The sequence below is a fragment of the Glandiceps talaboti genome, chromosome 6 (assembly GCF_964340395.1).
Source record: "Glandiceps talaboti chromosome 6, keGlaTala1.1, whole genome shotgun sequence".
NCBI classification, from domain to species: Eukaryota; Metazoa; Hemichordata; class Enteropneusta; family Spengelidae; genus Glandiceps; species Glandiceps talaboti.
Genome location: NC_135554.1, coordinates 9,232,089 through 9,247,164, shown reverse-complemented (window position 1 = coordinate 9,247,164; position 15,076 = coordinate 9,232,089). Strand labels below are relative to the sequence as shown.

Sequence of the window (15,076 nt, the reverse complement as noted above, 5' to 3'; positions counted from 1 at the left end):
TGTTTACACACACACACACACACAGACAGACAGACAGACAGACAGACAGACACAGACAGACAGACAGACAGACAGACAGACAGACAGACAGACAGACAGACAGACGCCGGGCGATCCCTATAGCACTACTGAACCTCAGTTCAGTTGTGCTAAAAATTAATACGTCTCTCGATCATAGACTTCACGTATACCTGAAAAAAAAGAATATGTGTTTCAAATTTATTGCTATAAATAATGTTATTGATTACTCACAACCATTTCCTCTGGCGTCCATTTGTTTTTCATTAGTACAAAGTCATGTAAATAATGATCAAAGAAGGTCTTCCGGTCTCCTCTTACAGAAAACTTGATCAGCTTTCCGAGAGCTTCTTTCTCGATTGATGCCCACAGCTGTTGACCAAACCTTTCAGTTCTGATATCATCACCTGATGAATGAAATACAATTGGACGTGGTCTATATATTTGCAATATTGATTTAATTGTTTTCAGCATCGGTATTGATATATGTCATTTGTTCATGCAATGTATATTTTTGTATTTCAGGGAATACTCTAAGAAAGGCAAAATCAAGGAAATACTGACTAGGGTAGTTGAACCAATTCATCGCATGGCTTAATGAACCACCAACGAACATACCCACTCAGTAAATGTTCACATAACAGCTTACTCACTCCTTCACCTATTCACTTACTCAGCCATCTACTTACCTATGCATCAACAAGACAATCCTACTACGTGCATAGTCATATGGTGGCATACATTTTACACTATTAAACCACAACTTGATTAACATTGATTATATACGACCATGATTATTAGACCTTCTTGATACAAATGTCCCAATCATACGTTTATAGTTACTTACCATCCATTAGTTGAACGTCGGTCTTCAACTTCAAATGTAAGTTACTCTCCAATGAATCGTGTATCAGGAATGAAAATGGCACTTTCCATTCATTCTCACTACTTTCTATTTGAAGCGAAAACCTTTTTACATCCCAGCTTTTAACGATTGGCGTCAAACTTGGGTCTTTGAACAGACCAATCAAAAGGTTGTCGATCCAATTATTTTCTGATGATTGGTGAAGTAGGTCGAGGCTGTTGTTTCTCATCACGTAGGCTAGCACCTCAGATAGGACTGGTGTAACGAGGCGGCATATCTTCAGAACCAAAGTTCGTCTAAATGTTCCACCTTCTTGTAAACATTCGACCCGTAAAGCTTCTTCGGTCGCCCAGTCAGATGCCGTCCATGTTTCATTGAGTAATAATGTAACTCTTGCTCCTAGACATTCAGTGAATGGTACATGTCCTGAAATAAGATGTGATATACGTGATACGGAAATATTCATATTCGTGTGATATGTATTTTGAACTTGTTTATGTATTGCTTGTGAGAATGCAAATATGGTACACGAATGAATATAACATGCAAAATAATCGTGCTCGGTCGCCGTCACCCACTCACTCACTCACTCACTCAACTGTGATGTATTCTATGGTATTGTACACGGTATTGAAATACAACATCTAGAACAGTGGATACTGTGTAATGTCACAGCTCGAAACTATACTCAAATGCATAATTTCTTGATGGGAACAGTTGATATTCATTTTCACTAATTTAAATTTGAAGTTCTTGAAGATTGGAGGCGTGAATACTTATTTTCAGCAGAAACATTACTGTTGATGTGGTAATGCGCATTCTTCAGTTGACATGACAACTGGAGTACATTATAATTATAATTACAATTAAATAACAAGAAATCTGTAATTAGTAGTCCTTACTTTCCAACAAATCCAAAAGAATAATAATGTATTTCGTTGTAAGACTGTTGTTGGACTGGTAATGTGCTTGAATTGATGTTTCATCATACCAATCAATCAGCGCCATTGCTTCATGAACGCACATCTTTAGTATGGATGTTATGTCTAAGGTGCCATTTTCGAATAGCGCTCCAATATGCGACGATAGTAGCAAGGGTATTTCTGGAGATTGTGTGGTGGGACATCTGATATCATCGATGTGTACACAGGTCCAAGGGCTTCCCTGGAAACCAAGGAAATTTCCAGCTCTGAATCGCGGTTGTTGAACTACGAGTACAAGATGCGAGTTGTGGCTGTTATATTTGCGACGTTCGTCAGTGATGAGAAACCTCACAAATGGTACGAGCTCGACATTCCTTGTTGTGTAGGAACACTGCAAGATTAACAGCTGCGTCTGGTTTGTCCTTGTCCTTTGACTGACAGTTTTCCTTGAATAGAAGTCCCTGGGGGAAAGAAAAAATATATGTTCACAATTGAACTGACCATTTGTAGGATTTTAAAATAATGACTTTGACAAACATTGCACGACGATGAACATTGTACGACTGTTAACATTATTCCGCGAAATTAACGCAAGCGTATAGATCCAGCAACATCTGATCCATAAACATTAGCCATGTGATCTCTCCGTACATGTGATGGTAAATCGACGTATTTGTACACAAAATGCTAAAGGTGTCGATGAATGTAGATAAATACATACGCTAACAACTCCCTGAATTTCTGTTCCGATGTAAACTGTTGAAGATTAATTAGATACACCGAGTTGATAGTTGTATCGAGATCAGACATGTCTACAAGTAACTTGCCGTGAGTTGAAATCTGAAAATAATACAAAACACATAACTAGTTTGTGAAATACATGTTGTAATAACAACCAATCATCCCATACTTAAATGTTTGAGCCAGGTTTATGTACGTTTACCTTCCGTTTGTTACTTAAACGATTGATTGTAAATGGACGAATGGAGTAGGCAAGAATTTTACTGCATACATATATATCTATACCTAAATTTGACATAAAGTATTGACAGAATGTTGAGATTTATCCTCCAGAAAGATGACCATACATTTATGCTGCATAGCTGTTTCAAGCTTAAGATTAACTAACTTCATCAAAAAGAACATACTAGGTACAAATCTAAACACACACACATACGTGTACATGAACACTCATGAGTACATACACAAATACAGAATACATTATACACATGCAAATACATGTATATATATATATATATATATATATATATATATATATATATATATATATATATATATATATATATATATATAACAGTATCAAGCAAGATACAGAGGAGCCGTTACACAGTGTCCTACGCTGCGATCATCAGACGACAGATATACATAAAATGCTAATCCTGTCCTGTTATGACTCGTGTAAGATACATAAAGAGGATGCAAGGTTACAGATTATAGGATAACAAAAAATACCTGAATGAGCATTCCAGTCTGATCTTCTCCTTCGAATACGAAATGTTCAAGACAGTGGGATAGAGATGAGTGACACTTGTTCTGGAAATACACTTCTGTTATTTCGTTTGCCTCTTGCGCTTCTATTTCTGCGTATTGTAAGCGGACAATTGAATCTGGAGTGCATGACTGAATGAGTTTTGATTTCACAATATTCATGATCTTCGTCTAGAAAAGGTAATAGAACTATATAGTTATTATATCTGGTAGACGGTTTAATATCAATAATTGGTTGGTTTTGTGTAAGGGTGAGTGTTCATCTGTATGTGTCTCTCTGTGAATCAATGTATATGTGTCTGCGTGTATCTGTGTGTATGTTCGTGTGTGGTGAGGTGAATCTTTTAACTGAGGTAACTTCCCACAAGGACACCCACATTCGACAAATGCTAGCTTTCTATTTTAGAGAGATTGTACAATGCATTACTGAAGATAATGACTTTTCTGGACACTCAAAGCATAGTAAATTACAGCTTTCTGGTCGATATTTCATTATTGTGTGTTGATAAGGGGACATCAACCCAGCGAACAAAGAGGGTTCTTGGCTGCTGTATAACATATATGCATCTTTGGTTAGAATCAAAAATGACTCATTTGACATAATTGTTAAACCATTTCAAGAAATAAATACAATACAATATTAGCTTTGTCAAAATCTACTAAGTACATGGCTTTAATAACCAAAACTGGATAGATACCTTTGTCTGTTCTTCATCTACAGCTGATTCAAAATCAAGCCCAGTCTGTGTATTTGCACACTCGTCATGGACTATTGAAGACACTGCATCTCCATGGTAGCCAATGAATACATCTTTAGGCTGGAAAACCTTAGTTCCTTTCCTGTAGATTAAAAATAGAGTCTATGTAATTCTGTAACACACACACACACACACACACACACACACACACACACACACATACATATCAAAGTCAAATTACCTTTGATGTTGTATTACTGTGAAATCGTTGATCCAATTTTCCAGTTCGTCAACTATTTCCCGCTCAAACATTGTCAAAACGTCCTTCATGACGATGTAGTGTTTCTCTAGTCTGTTGATGAGAGGAATTGGATATTTCTGCACAGCTTCCCGTTCAGCTATTACCAACAACCTATTTCGAAAAAAGAGTGATGCTAAACATTATTGCAGTCAATGCACTGAATTATATTTTCAAACTAAAAGTCGATGTACATTGTTGAAGAACGAATGATTAAAATCACAAACCACCTCTGTAACAAATGATATATAGTTCATGTAAATGTCCGTACTCATTTCCTGAAAGATAAACTTGAACTTCAAATTGTTACCTGAAATCTCTATGCACGAGAGCTTTGAAACGTGATGTGCCTAATCCAATATTGACGAATCTCAGGTCTCCAATCTCTAGGTAGTACTACAACAACAAAAAGGGAATATTACAATTAAGTGCATGTTTGACATCAGTTCCTAGCTTACTTTTCTTTTTTCCTTCGTCCGTGTCTATCTTTTTGTTGTCTCCATCTCTGTTGGGAGTAAACAAGCTACCTTCCATCGTTTTCCACGATTTGAACATATTTGTGAACAACTATACATTTTCAAACAAATTAGACGTTATCTTGTTGTTGTTGTTGTTGTTGTTGTTGTTGTTGTTGTTGCTGCTGCTGCTACTGTTGTTGTTGTCGTCGTCGTCGTCGTCGTCGTCGTCGTTGTTGTTGTTGTTGTTGTTGTTGTTGTTGTTGTTGTTGTTGTTGTTTTAGTGATGTTGTCACCTTACCTGATTCATCGTGTCATACAGTGATTCATACAGGTATTCAGCATTGATGAGGATGACAGGTTGGCCAATTTCCATGCACACCTTGATACGTCGAATATCTCTGCAAACCTACACAGCCATGTGGAAATATTCAAAATGATAATGATTAACAAATATAAGACACACTAAAGATGAAGAATTAAACGACTCGGCCTGGTTGTTTTGCTTTTAGATGAAACGATAGTATTAGAATCCCACAAAATACAACAAACAAGAGATATATCCCTTCCCTTATTGTAAGTATATGTAAATAAGTAACCCTACAAAGTTATGTCTACTGAGTGTCATGAATGCGGTGTACTGAAAATTGTGAACGTTGGTCGATATGGTTATTAACTCTTTAGTAGGTAACCGGAAAAAGCTAAGAACTTTGTTTTATTCCAGAAGTGATAGTCTTGTATTTGGATATATCAATATTAAATGTCCTAACATCTGAATTTCTTAAGAGTTGATCACATCGTTCTACCTTTGTGTACTCCTGGTCATTCTCAAACCGACTTCCGTAAATGATAAGTGTCTCATCAAGTTTAAAAAACGGTTCTTTATCAGTTCCTGTCATTCCCATTACAATGTTGTGTGCAGCGGCGTTTTTCGTGATAAGCAGGAGATAACGGGTGTCACTATGGGATCAAAAAGTGGAATGCGCGCATTAACATTCTTACGTCATACAAAATATATGCATTTAAACCTCACGGGTTTCCTCGAGACTACTACAAATACTGTTAGTCTAATCCTAAAATACTGCTTCAAACAATCGGTTTGGTAATTGCCGTGTGGTTGATAAGAAAAGCTTATCGATCATAGGTCATGAACGGGTATCACCAAACTACACTACACTATGGTCTGTCAGCCTTAATTGTAAGCTATAGAAACCTCCACTTCCACAGTAATTGTTGGCGTTTATATGTCTGTTCTTCATACCTTCGAAATGTCATTCATCTGGTATCAAGATCTTCATTGTCACGTTTGACACCATTGCACTATATTCTTTTTGATATATCTTCGACCACAATTACATTACATTACTTTTGGGCTTGGCCTGGCCAATGCGCATTAAAGGAGACTCAGTATATATAGTAAGTACTGTGAACAGTTTAATATAAATAGGAACATTCAAGTGTAACAATAATGATTAACTCTGCTGTTGTAACAAACTTACCCTGTGGAGCCTCTGATGCTCAGGTTTGATGTAATCAGCTCAGTGGGAGTAAAGATATTCTCTGTCATCTGTAAATGGATTTACACCTATCAAATACTGATGTAAAGACGTGAGAATGTATGGACAGCTTGTGGTGCAACATTCAAGAAATTATCTAGTTTCAAGTGTCGCTATGATTATAAAACATGAACTTTATCCACATCATTAATCTGTATGGTATCATGTTTATGTAGTACTTACCCCTTCTGTTTCATCTTCCGCATGACAAAGATGTTCACACGTGTCCTGGAATTCGTCAACATTAATCGTTTCATGTCCTCCAAAGTTGCGAACTATACAGAGTCTTAACTCATTCCAAGTTAGGTTTCTTGACTTTGTACCGCTCAGCTGAGATACCATCTTTACAAGGCTTCGCAGAATTAATCATTTGGCCGTACATAGATGAAAAACACAACCGTTGTACAGTTGTAAAAGGTAATTTTGAAACAGTGTTTCTTCATACAGAAGATTCTATTAGATTAAGGAATTTGAACCTGAAGTGGAATTGTCATCACTTTCAGAGGCGATGTTAAATTCGAGACTTGATATTTTAACTCTACTTCAATCTGTATTTCGGCTTTTAGGAATACGTATATTTTTATCGCATGACGTTTGTCTGCCTCTTGTTTGCATATGTCAGCTGAATGAAGCACGGTGGGTGCTGGGTAATATGTGACACGTGCCTGAAACAAATACTGTAGTGTTTCTTCCATGATAGACAAATATGTGTTTATATTACAAAAGAACCAACAATTGTCTATGCTAAACACTTATTTTTGATTGATAAAAGCCCCACCCCCGCCCTTGGTTTCGTTCACTCTGCATGTGATATTTCTGGAAGATTACATTGGGCAATAACTTTCAACTCTTAAGAGAAATTCATCAGAGATCGCAAATATTACAGTAGATGTATAAATATTGCATCAGTAGAGAAACATTTGTAATCGATGTTCCATGGTTTCAATCACATCAACTGGAATAATATAAACACAAGCAGAAAAGGTTATCGGCGACATACAATCAACAATATATTAACTCATGGGTGAACATCGTTGCCTTATGTAATACAGAGTAAATGTGAATACAGCCCTTACACTGATGATGAGCCATAGCTAAAAACGTTGTAATGACTTGACATTCAAGGGTTGGAATAAACTCATGTTACTTCCTACATCACATTATTTAGAGATGATTTGAAATTTAAATCATTACAACATTTATATTGTGCGCTGTGTACCATCAACTATTTCTCACGGACGTACACACGCGTACCTCTGGCATAATAAAGTTTCAAATTATAGTACTTACCAATAAAAATCTCTGAGTCCGAAGTATTCCCTATCTGTACACTTTTGGAAAACGTTCAGGTAGGCCAGGGACAGGGGTTCGATTAAACTTTCCATAAACGTTGATGCACAAATACCACTTAAAAGGTAGAAAATGTATGATAATTTATTAAAGTATAGCCTCTCGAATAATATATACGACCGAATAGGTAGGACGCAATACAAGTAAACCTATTTTGGTACTTTATCAATTATCATGATAAATTAACGTGTCCACTATAGACCTCAGAGAAAGTGTTTTCCTTCAAAGATTCGACTTTAATAGTATAGTTACATTCTTTATAATGTACTTACATGATTATTTCATACCTACTCTCAGTAACAGTAGCGATAACGAAAGTAAGCAAATGGTAATTTGAACATTGATGTAACTTTAATGCTAGTCACGTGTACAACTCATTCTTACGTCTATCGTGAAATGAAAATTGTCGTATATCTTTGTATATTGCTAGCTAAATCCTACAATGTCATAAATCACTAACCGAGCACTCATTTTGAGTTCTTCTAAACTTGGTACATCTCGCACAACGAAGACCCCTCTATTCATTTTCGCTGGGTCAAGAGCCCAGTTAGACAGTCCAATGAATCCGACCTTTTTCCATGGTTTTGGATTCTCTTCGTCTTCGATGGATCCACTCTCCAACAATGGGTGTAGTGTCTGTCGACACAAAGATAAATACATAGAAATGTGAGATTACTACACATTTGATATTAAAGTTTCTTTCACTAGTGTGGAGGTGCACAGGAACTACCAATCGGACATGCAATCTTTTGCATTCCGTCAATGACTCCAATCACCATATGAATAGTTTATTCAAGTGAATTAATGTGTTGGTTGTTGATTTTTAAATAGACTACATACCTTAAGAGGCATCAGAGGCGAATCTTCTGCGAGACCAACCTCATCTAGTAGCACTACACCAACGTATTTATCTTTACTATCGCTGATTTTCTCTGTCCGATTTTGCCCTTGAAGAGATTGTTCCAGCCTCGCCGTTTCTTTTTTCCTTTGTTCCCGTTGATAGATTGCACAGTTCGTAAAAGTCTCAATTATGTCTTCGGGGGTGGAGTGTTGGCTACACTGACATGACCACATCTGAATCTATGGATAATATATGAATTTCGAAATGTAGCTACAGTGCATGTTTAAAAGTTTCAACAATATAACTCAAATAATTATCAAATCGTATTATTACGCAATGTTGCGTGCATAAAAAAGACATGCCCTCATCAGACTGAAGGAAAAGGACAATTTATATATTTTTGTCAAAATCACACTTGTTCAAACAACAGAATACTAACGAAATGAATTTTGTTAACATAGAATATTAAATATGTGACATGACAGGGCAATCTAGCTGTGCATAGAACAGCATTTAACACTAAAGTCTAACCTGATTCACATAAAAATTTTGAACATTCTAAGCAATCTCTAAATATGCAGTCATTTTTTTAGATCATTTGAGTTCATTCTACTCACCGCTTTCATCTGCTTTAGCAATTCCGAAGCAGAGGCTGTTCCCTTCATCATATTGTCGATAATTGTGGTAGAAAGAGATTTTGAACTTCCTGGTTTTCCGACGAGAAAAATTGGAATGCGTAATTGCAGACAAATTGCCAGCATGAATACATTTTCCTTGAGTGCTTCGTTTTTCGCGATCTTGTCATTCAGTGGAATGGAATTCAGGAAAACTGTTTGGCAGCTAAAAAACAAAAAGGATATATATATGCATAAACAAACTCACTTATATCAGATATAGGTTCTAGGTTTCAGCTAATGTCTCAGAAATACAAATCAGAGAGAATTGTGGTATATTGTGAAACAGTTTGCGATACATTTCCGCTAACGTTCTCGATTGGTAAGATCTGCATGATACCAGATACCCGCTGACATCAACCATTTTTTTTACCCATGAACTGCAACCGACCGGACACAGACAGATAGGTCTCTCCCGATTGTGTTTGGTAAGTCGGAAGGTTTTGTTTTATGCATGTATCTGTGCTTAGTTTAATTTGTAGTTTACCAATCTGATATTATGCAGTCTGCTATCTCAGGTTCTGACTGATACTGACCTTGGCACAGATTGTGTTCCTTGGAATGCAAAAGTCAGTATTTTGTGTTTGACAGATGTGTAATAACAAAGTTTGTCACTCATTATAAAGGCCCAGATACTGAAAGAAGCATATGGAACCTTTCCTTCGATACATTCTGTGTTAACATCTTGAGAAAAAGTTTAATACTGATAAATAAGTAAACACACAATTGTAATGCAATATAGCATGCGAAATACATACCAGTCAATTATATAGTTGATTGAAATCTGGCCATCAGCAAGTGCATATATCCCTTTAAAGCACTTTGCGATACATTTTCGATATCGTTCTCGGTTTCTAAGACATGCATGATAACAGATCCCAGCTGACAATACTGTACATCTTTGAACTTTCTTGGCTTCCTGAAATATGTACAGATTCCAAGTATGTATGAATACATCACGTGTACACGTACATGTGGGATTTTTAGTGTTTTAGTTACATATAAATATGTTTTATACAACCATGCACGCACGCACGCACGGAAAGAGCGGGTGGACAGACAGCAGACAGACAGATAGATAGATACAAACATACATACGTAAATTAATAAATAAATAAATAAATAAATAAATAAATAAATACACACACACACACACACATACATACATACATACATACATACATACATACATACATACATACATACATACATACATACATACATACATACATACCTTATTTGCACCAATGGCAGTTGTAACCATTTTCTTTCGCTTTTCTTCTTCATCCATCAACTTTTCGAAAAGTTCATAATGGTCATACAACCATTGATAGATCAAAACTATCCTCTCGATATCTCGCAGACTAACAAATCTACACTCTTCCTAACAGAGAGAATTAGCAGAGAATTCAAATTGGAGGTTAGGCGATAGTTAATAAATTTAAATTAGGTGATAGTCTATGGCTTGAAGAGTTTGTTATTAACATATTTTTTTTAATGTTTTGAACTCGATGATTAAATATGACACCCATCCCACCCCCACCCCCCCCACACACACACTCATTGTTCTTTGAGGAAAGCAAGGTGTCATACTCCAAACAGAACCGTTGATTATTCAAACTTGCCAACGAACAACATAATGTAATTAATAAAATACTTCAGTGCGTCAATTTAAGGTTTGCAGTTCTTACAATCTTTTTATGTTATCAATTTGATATACATTTTCCTTATTGACACCGGACCTATTTGATTTGTCTGTACACATGGGTGATTTTGTATTTTCTTTTTAAAGAGCACACCGCCGCCCTCTCCCCACCCACCAACAAAAACCATTAGAATTATCCCTTGACACAACTTTAATGTAGAGTCAATATACTTACATCTTGGTTCTTCATGAATCCCTGGGATTTTTTCACAACGGACACCAGCAGTTCAATTGCCTTTAGGGCGTATTGGTCTTTTAATACCACCTACAAATAAATGTCAATTCAAAGGGTCACTTTTATTTCCTTATTTTCTATTTTAATGGGTCACTTGGTTGTTTCCAATTTCAATACACGATAACTAAGTATATTGTTTTATACTCACTACCTTTCTAGAGTGCCTGTTTTTTTTATAAACTGTTTGTAGAATTGATCCTTGAAGAACAAATGTGTCATACCAAATACACTAATGTAAAAAAAATGAGGACGAATTGCATAGTAACATGACCTATACACAAGCCTTTATAAGTTAAGCAATATTAACACACAATAGTTTTAATACATTAAATATACATACCCTATTTCTGACAATACTTTCAATGTACGTTTTCTCAACATTGTCTGATAGCTGCCCGAAATCCCATACTAGGGCCAGAAGACTCGGAGGTAGTGGCTGTACCCTGTAGACAAGATGACGCAGTGGAATCTCTCCTATAATTTAAAATAAGTAAAATATAATGCATCTTACAATTAGAGTTTACATATGCTTGTGCAGATAAACGAGTCCGTTGTTTTTTTAAACAACAATAATTTACGTTTTATATGAACCACACGTTCTCAGACTTTACTTCATTATCACAGATGGAATTGCTGTTCCCAGGTTAGTCTTGTAAGATCTTGGATCTCTCCCTATTCAAGAGGCGACAAAGAGAGCACTATTTCTTCTCAAATCGCAATTATTTAGTTTATAATGTTATCTATAACTAAGTACTTATTACATTCATTGATATCTAGGATTGAAGGAACAATTACCTATTTTTTCTTCAGTATCCATTGCAGTCACTCGGAAACCTAAACCAGCAGCTTCGAGATATTTGATTGCCTTGTCGCCATGTTTCCTGAAAGGATTACATGCAGCAACAAATTTCAAGCTATCTGTTTTCAGAGGGACTCCAAATAATGAACGATCAAACATGACCTCTTTGAATAGGCCTAGGTATTCTGTTGTATTCGCTTCATCGAAAAACAAGACAGTGTCAACATTGTGTTCTTCCATCATTCTTGTCCTTTCCATGGCTGTCTTTACGGTCTCCACAATATCGTTAGCTGTAGTTCCGCCATGAACCTACAATGTAAAAATCAATGAAGTTCCTTTAAGCTCAGTGATATGGTGATGTGCATCTTTGGTTTGTATGGTTTATTAAGGAACCAAAATGCAAAATTTGTGTTGTTTTGTTATCATCATGCATAATCCCGAGGTATATCTTGGTTTGATCTCTTCTCTAGGCTTAAGGCTTGTACCAAACTTCCCTTTCTGTCCCTTGTTTCCAAGTCCGTTAAGCAAGGACACCTGACCGCTGCATTGTACCGAACAATGAGGGACAGACAGAGAATTTTGTATAAGAGAAGAGATCAAACCAAAATATACCTTGGGATTACACGTGATTACAACCATGGAATTTTTCAATTTTACTATTAAACACCCTCTAAAATCCATTTGCGTTTACACATCATGCTTTCCCATTCTCTATATAAAATTCATATATAAGGAATTAAGCAAGTTTTAGACAAAGTTGTTACTACTCTAAATTTCGAAATTTTAAGTCTGGAATTTAATTCAAATAACTTGTATGAGGACATAAGTGTGTGTGATTGTATGTGTATATGTATGCGTGCTGTGTCTTTAGTTGTAAGGATATCATTACGTAATTTCGGGGGAGAGCTCGGTAGATCTTATACTACAAGTGGTCACCAACAACAAAAATCCTTTAAACCTGGGCGTGTTGTACACGGGAGATAACTATTCTCTGCAAATCCTGTTTCTCACTTAATACAAGCGAAATGCTGTAACGTGCATGGACATTCATAAGTAGATTAACTGCAGTCTACTTATATGACAGTATCTTATAACCTCTAAATATAATATGTACCTTCATAACCATGAAATTCCCGGGCCGTCTCTCCTCATCGCTTTCTTCTTCCACATTTATAGCTTGGTTTGCCTCACGGGACATCAATGAACAAAGGTAACTGACAAGTCTTGTTTTACCACATCCAGTTTCACCCATGATTACTACAGGTAAGTTGCATCTACAGAGGTAAACGTAGGGTCACGTCATGAAAGGACACACTAATCTTGCATATCAACTACAAATGACATTACACAAGGAGATGTTTTGAGTAAATCCATAACCACTACACTTGCATTTTATAAATATGGTTACCATGTATATACTTCATACTTCCTATTGACATTCACAATTGTAAAATAAAATGCTGAGTTGAAGAGTAAACATTTTTCCGAAAACACTTTGACGATGACAGAAATTATTGATACCAGATATAGCTATAAATATAGTTAAAATGCATATTTCAATAACTACAATTTATTACCATTATTGTCCATATCAATATTGTACCTTTATGGAAGGTATACGCCCGTAATGATATATGATGCCTTGTACATGCAGCAGTACGTAACTCTACACGGGACAGTTTACTCGCTGCTTACCTGAAACGCACGAGAATGCCCATCATCTTCGTCACGTTGTCATTTGTGAGTTCGTATGTTTTATCTGGGTCGAAATCTTCGTAAATTCTTATGATTTGGTCCTCGGTGAGTTTCCTTGATTTGTCAGAATCAACAGGCGTCAATCCAAGCATTATGCATATTCTCTTAACTTTGACGCCACTGTGAAGTAAAAAGCCACATTTTAACATTGGTCAGATTACATTTTCCGAAACCTCAGGCTTCAATTTTGAACACGGTCTTATATCTTATTGTTAACAAAACCAGACTCTGTCAGTGTGTGTGTGTGTGTGTGTGTGTGTGTGTGTGTGTGTTCCTTAACGTCATGAGTGTAACTAATTAACACAATTTCAAAGTACTAACCGTGGAACGTTAACATCGTCAAAATCAAGAGCGAAATTAACGCCCTGAATCATGAGTGCCTCCTTTAATCTCCGAGTCATTCTTATTTCTGAAACCACCTTTCGGTTTGTAGGGCTGATCAGAATCCCTTTTGGTCCTATTTTAAAGCCGTGGAATGTCATAGTCTGTTGGTCTTTATTGAAAAAGATGTATGGATGAGCCCTGAAAAAAAAATATTGATATTATATTTAAGTCTTCACTTTGAAAAAATCCACCCATCAATCCATTCATCAAACCAAGCACCCATTCAGCCAGCCAGCCAGCCATCCATTGTTTCATCGATCGATTGATTCATTGGTTGCCTGACTGCTTGACTGACTGACTGACTCATTCATTCATTCATTCATTCATTCATTCATTCATTTACTCATTCATTCATTCATTCATTCATTCAATCATTCATTCATTCATTCATTCATTCACAAATGAACTAATAAGAATATACGATTTATGACAAATCTACAACAATTGACACAGATACATAGAAACGTACACCCAGCTTCTTTCCCAACATATAACGAACATAGACTTACTTGTTATTCATACAGTATTTAGTGACATATAGTGAATCAACACTTATACTCAATATCCATTTTACAAAAAGTTTATGAATTTACCTAATTAAATTTAAAATAGTTATATATTTGTGAACAATTTTTTATCGTTAATTTGTAAAATGTTTGCACGTGTTTCCGTAGGATGAACGAACAGTGAATAATTAGTTAGATAAAGTCTCACAAGTATCAATATATTTAACTGGTATCGGCTTATATTTTGAAACACTCACAAATCCCTAAGGGAAGTTTGAGATGCTTTATGTTTATGATTTTCCAATGATGCATTTGGTCTTTGATTTCGACACAAACTATTTCGTTAGGGCATTATAACGGTGTTAGTTCCCCCTCTACTCTATTTAAAGTATCAATCACTTTCTTCTTTAAAAATAATACATTTAAGGGGAGAGATCAGTAGTGCAATGTAGGATAAAAAAGTGCATTCTTTTACTTTGGGGGTGGGGGAGGTTTGAGTCATTTT

General features: G+C 36.0%; 1 protein-coding gene across 1 annotated transcript in view; it reads right to left on the bottom strand.

Annotated features, from left to right (window-relative positions):
* Positions 1-15,076, bottom strand: part of LOC144436932 (E3 ubiquitin-protein ligase rnf213-alpha-like) — a 55,132-nt gene that overhangs the window by 22,938 nt on the left and 17,118 nt on the right. Inside the window, exons 17-40 of the mRNA XM_078125800.1 lie at positions 14,003-14,203; positions 13,622-13,801; positions 13,041-13,200; positions 11,923-12,235; positions 11,468-11,601; positions 11,068-11,157; positions 10,422-10,571; positions 9,946-10,106; positions 9,131-9,353; positions 8,513-8,752; positions 8,133-8,308; positions 7,613-7,729; positions 6,506-6,674; positions 6,266-6,333; positions 5,573-5,726; positions 5,068-5,175; positions 4,622-4,707; positions 4,255-4,425; positions 4,014-4,155; positions 3,280-3,486; positions 2,528-2,646; positions 1,786-2,267; positions 866-1,309; positions 253-425 (exon numbers count right to left, since the gene is read on the bottom strand). Coding sequence (XP_077981926.1) covers positions 253-425; positions 866-1,309; positions 1,786-2,267; positions 2,528-2,646; positions 3,280-3,486; positions 4,014-4,155; positions 4,255-4,425; positions 4,622-4,707; positions 5,068-5,175; positions 5,573-5,726; positions 6,266-6,333; positions 6,506-6,674; positions 7,613-7,729; positions 8,133-8,308; positions 8,513-8,752; positions 9,131-9,353; positions 9,946-10,106; positions 10,422-10,571; positions 11,068-11,157; positions 11,468-11,601; positions 11,923-12,235; positions 13,041-13,200; positions 13,622-13,801; positions 14,003-14,203 — 4,468 coding nt within the window. The remainder of the gene's footprint in view (positions 1-252; positions 426-865; positions 1,310-1,785; positions 2,268-2,527; positions 2,647-3,279; positions 3,487-4,013; positions 4,156-4,254; positions 4,426-4,621; positions 4,708-5,067; positions 5,176-5,572; positions 5,727-6,265; positions 6,334-6,505; positions 6,675-7,612; positions 7,730-8,132; positions 8,309-8,512; positions 8,753-9,130; positions 9,354-9,945; positions 10,107-10,421; positions 10,572-11,067; positions 11,158-11,467; positions 11,602-11,922; positions 12,236-13,040; positions 13,201-13,621; positions 13,802-14,002; positions 14,204-15,076) is intronic.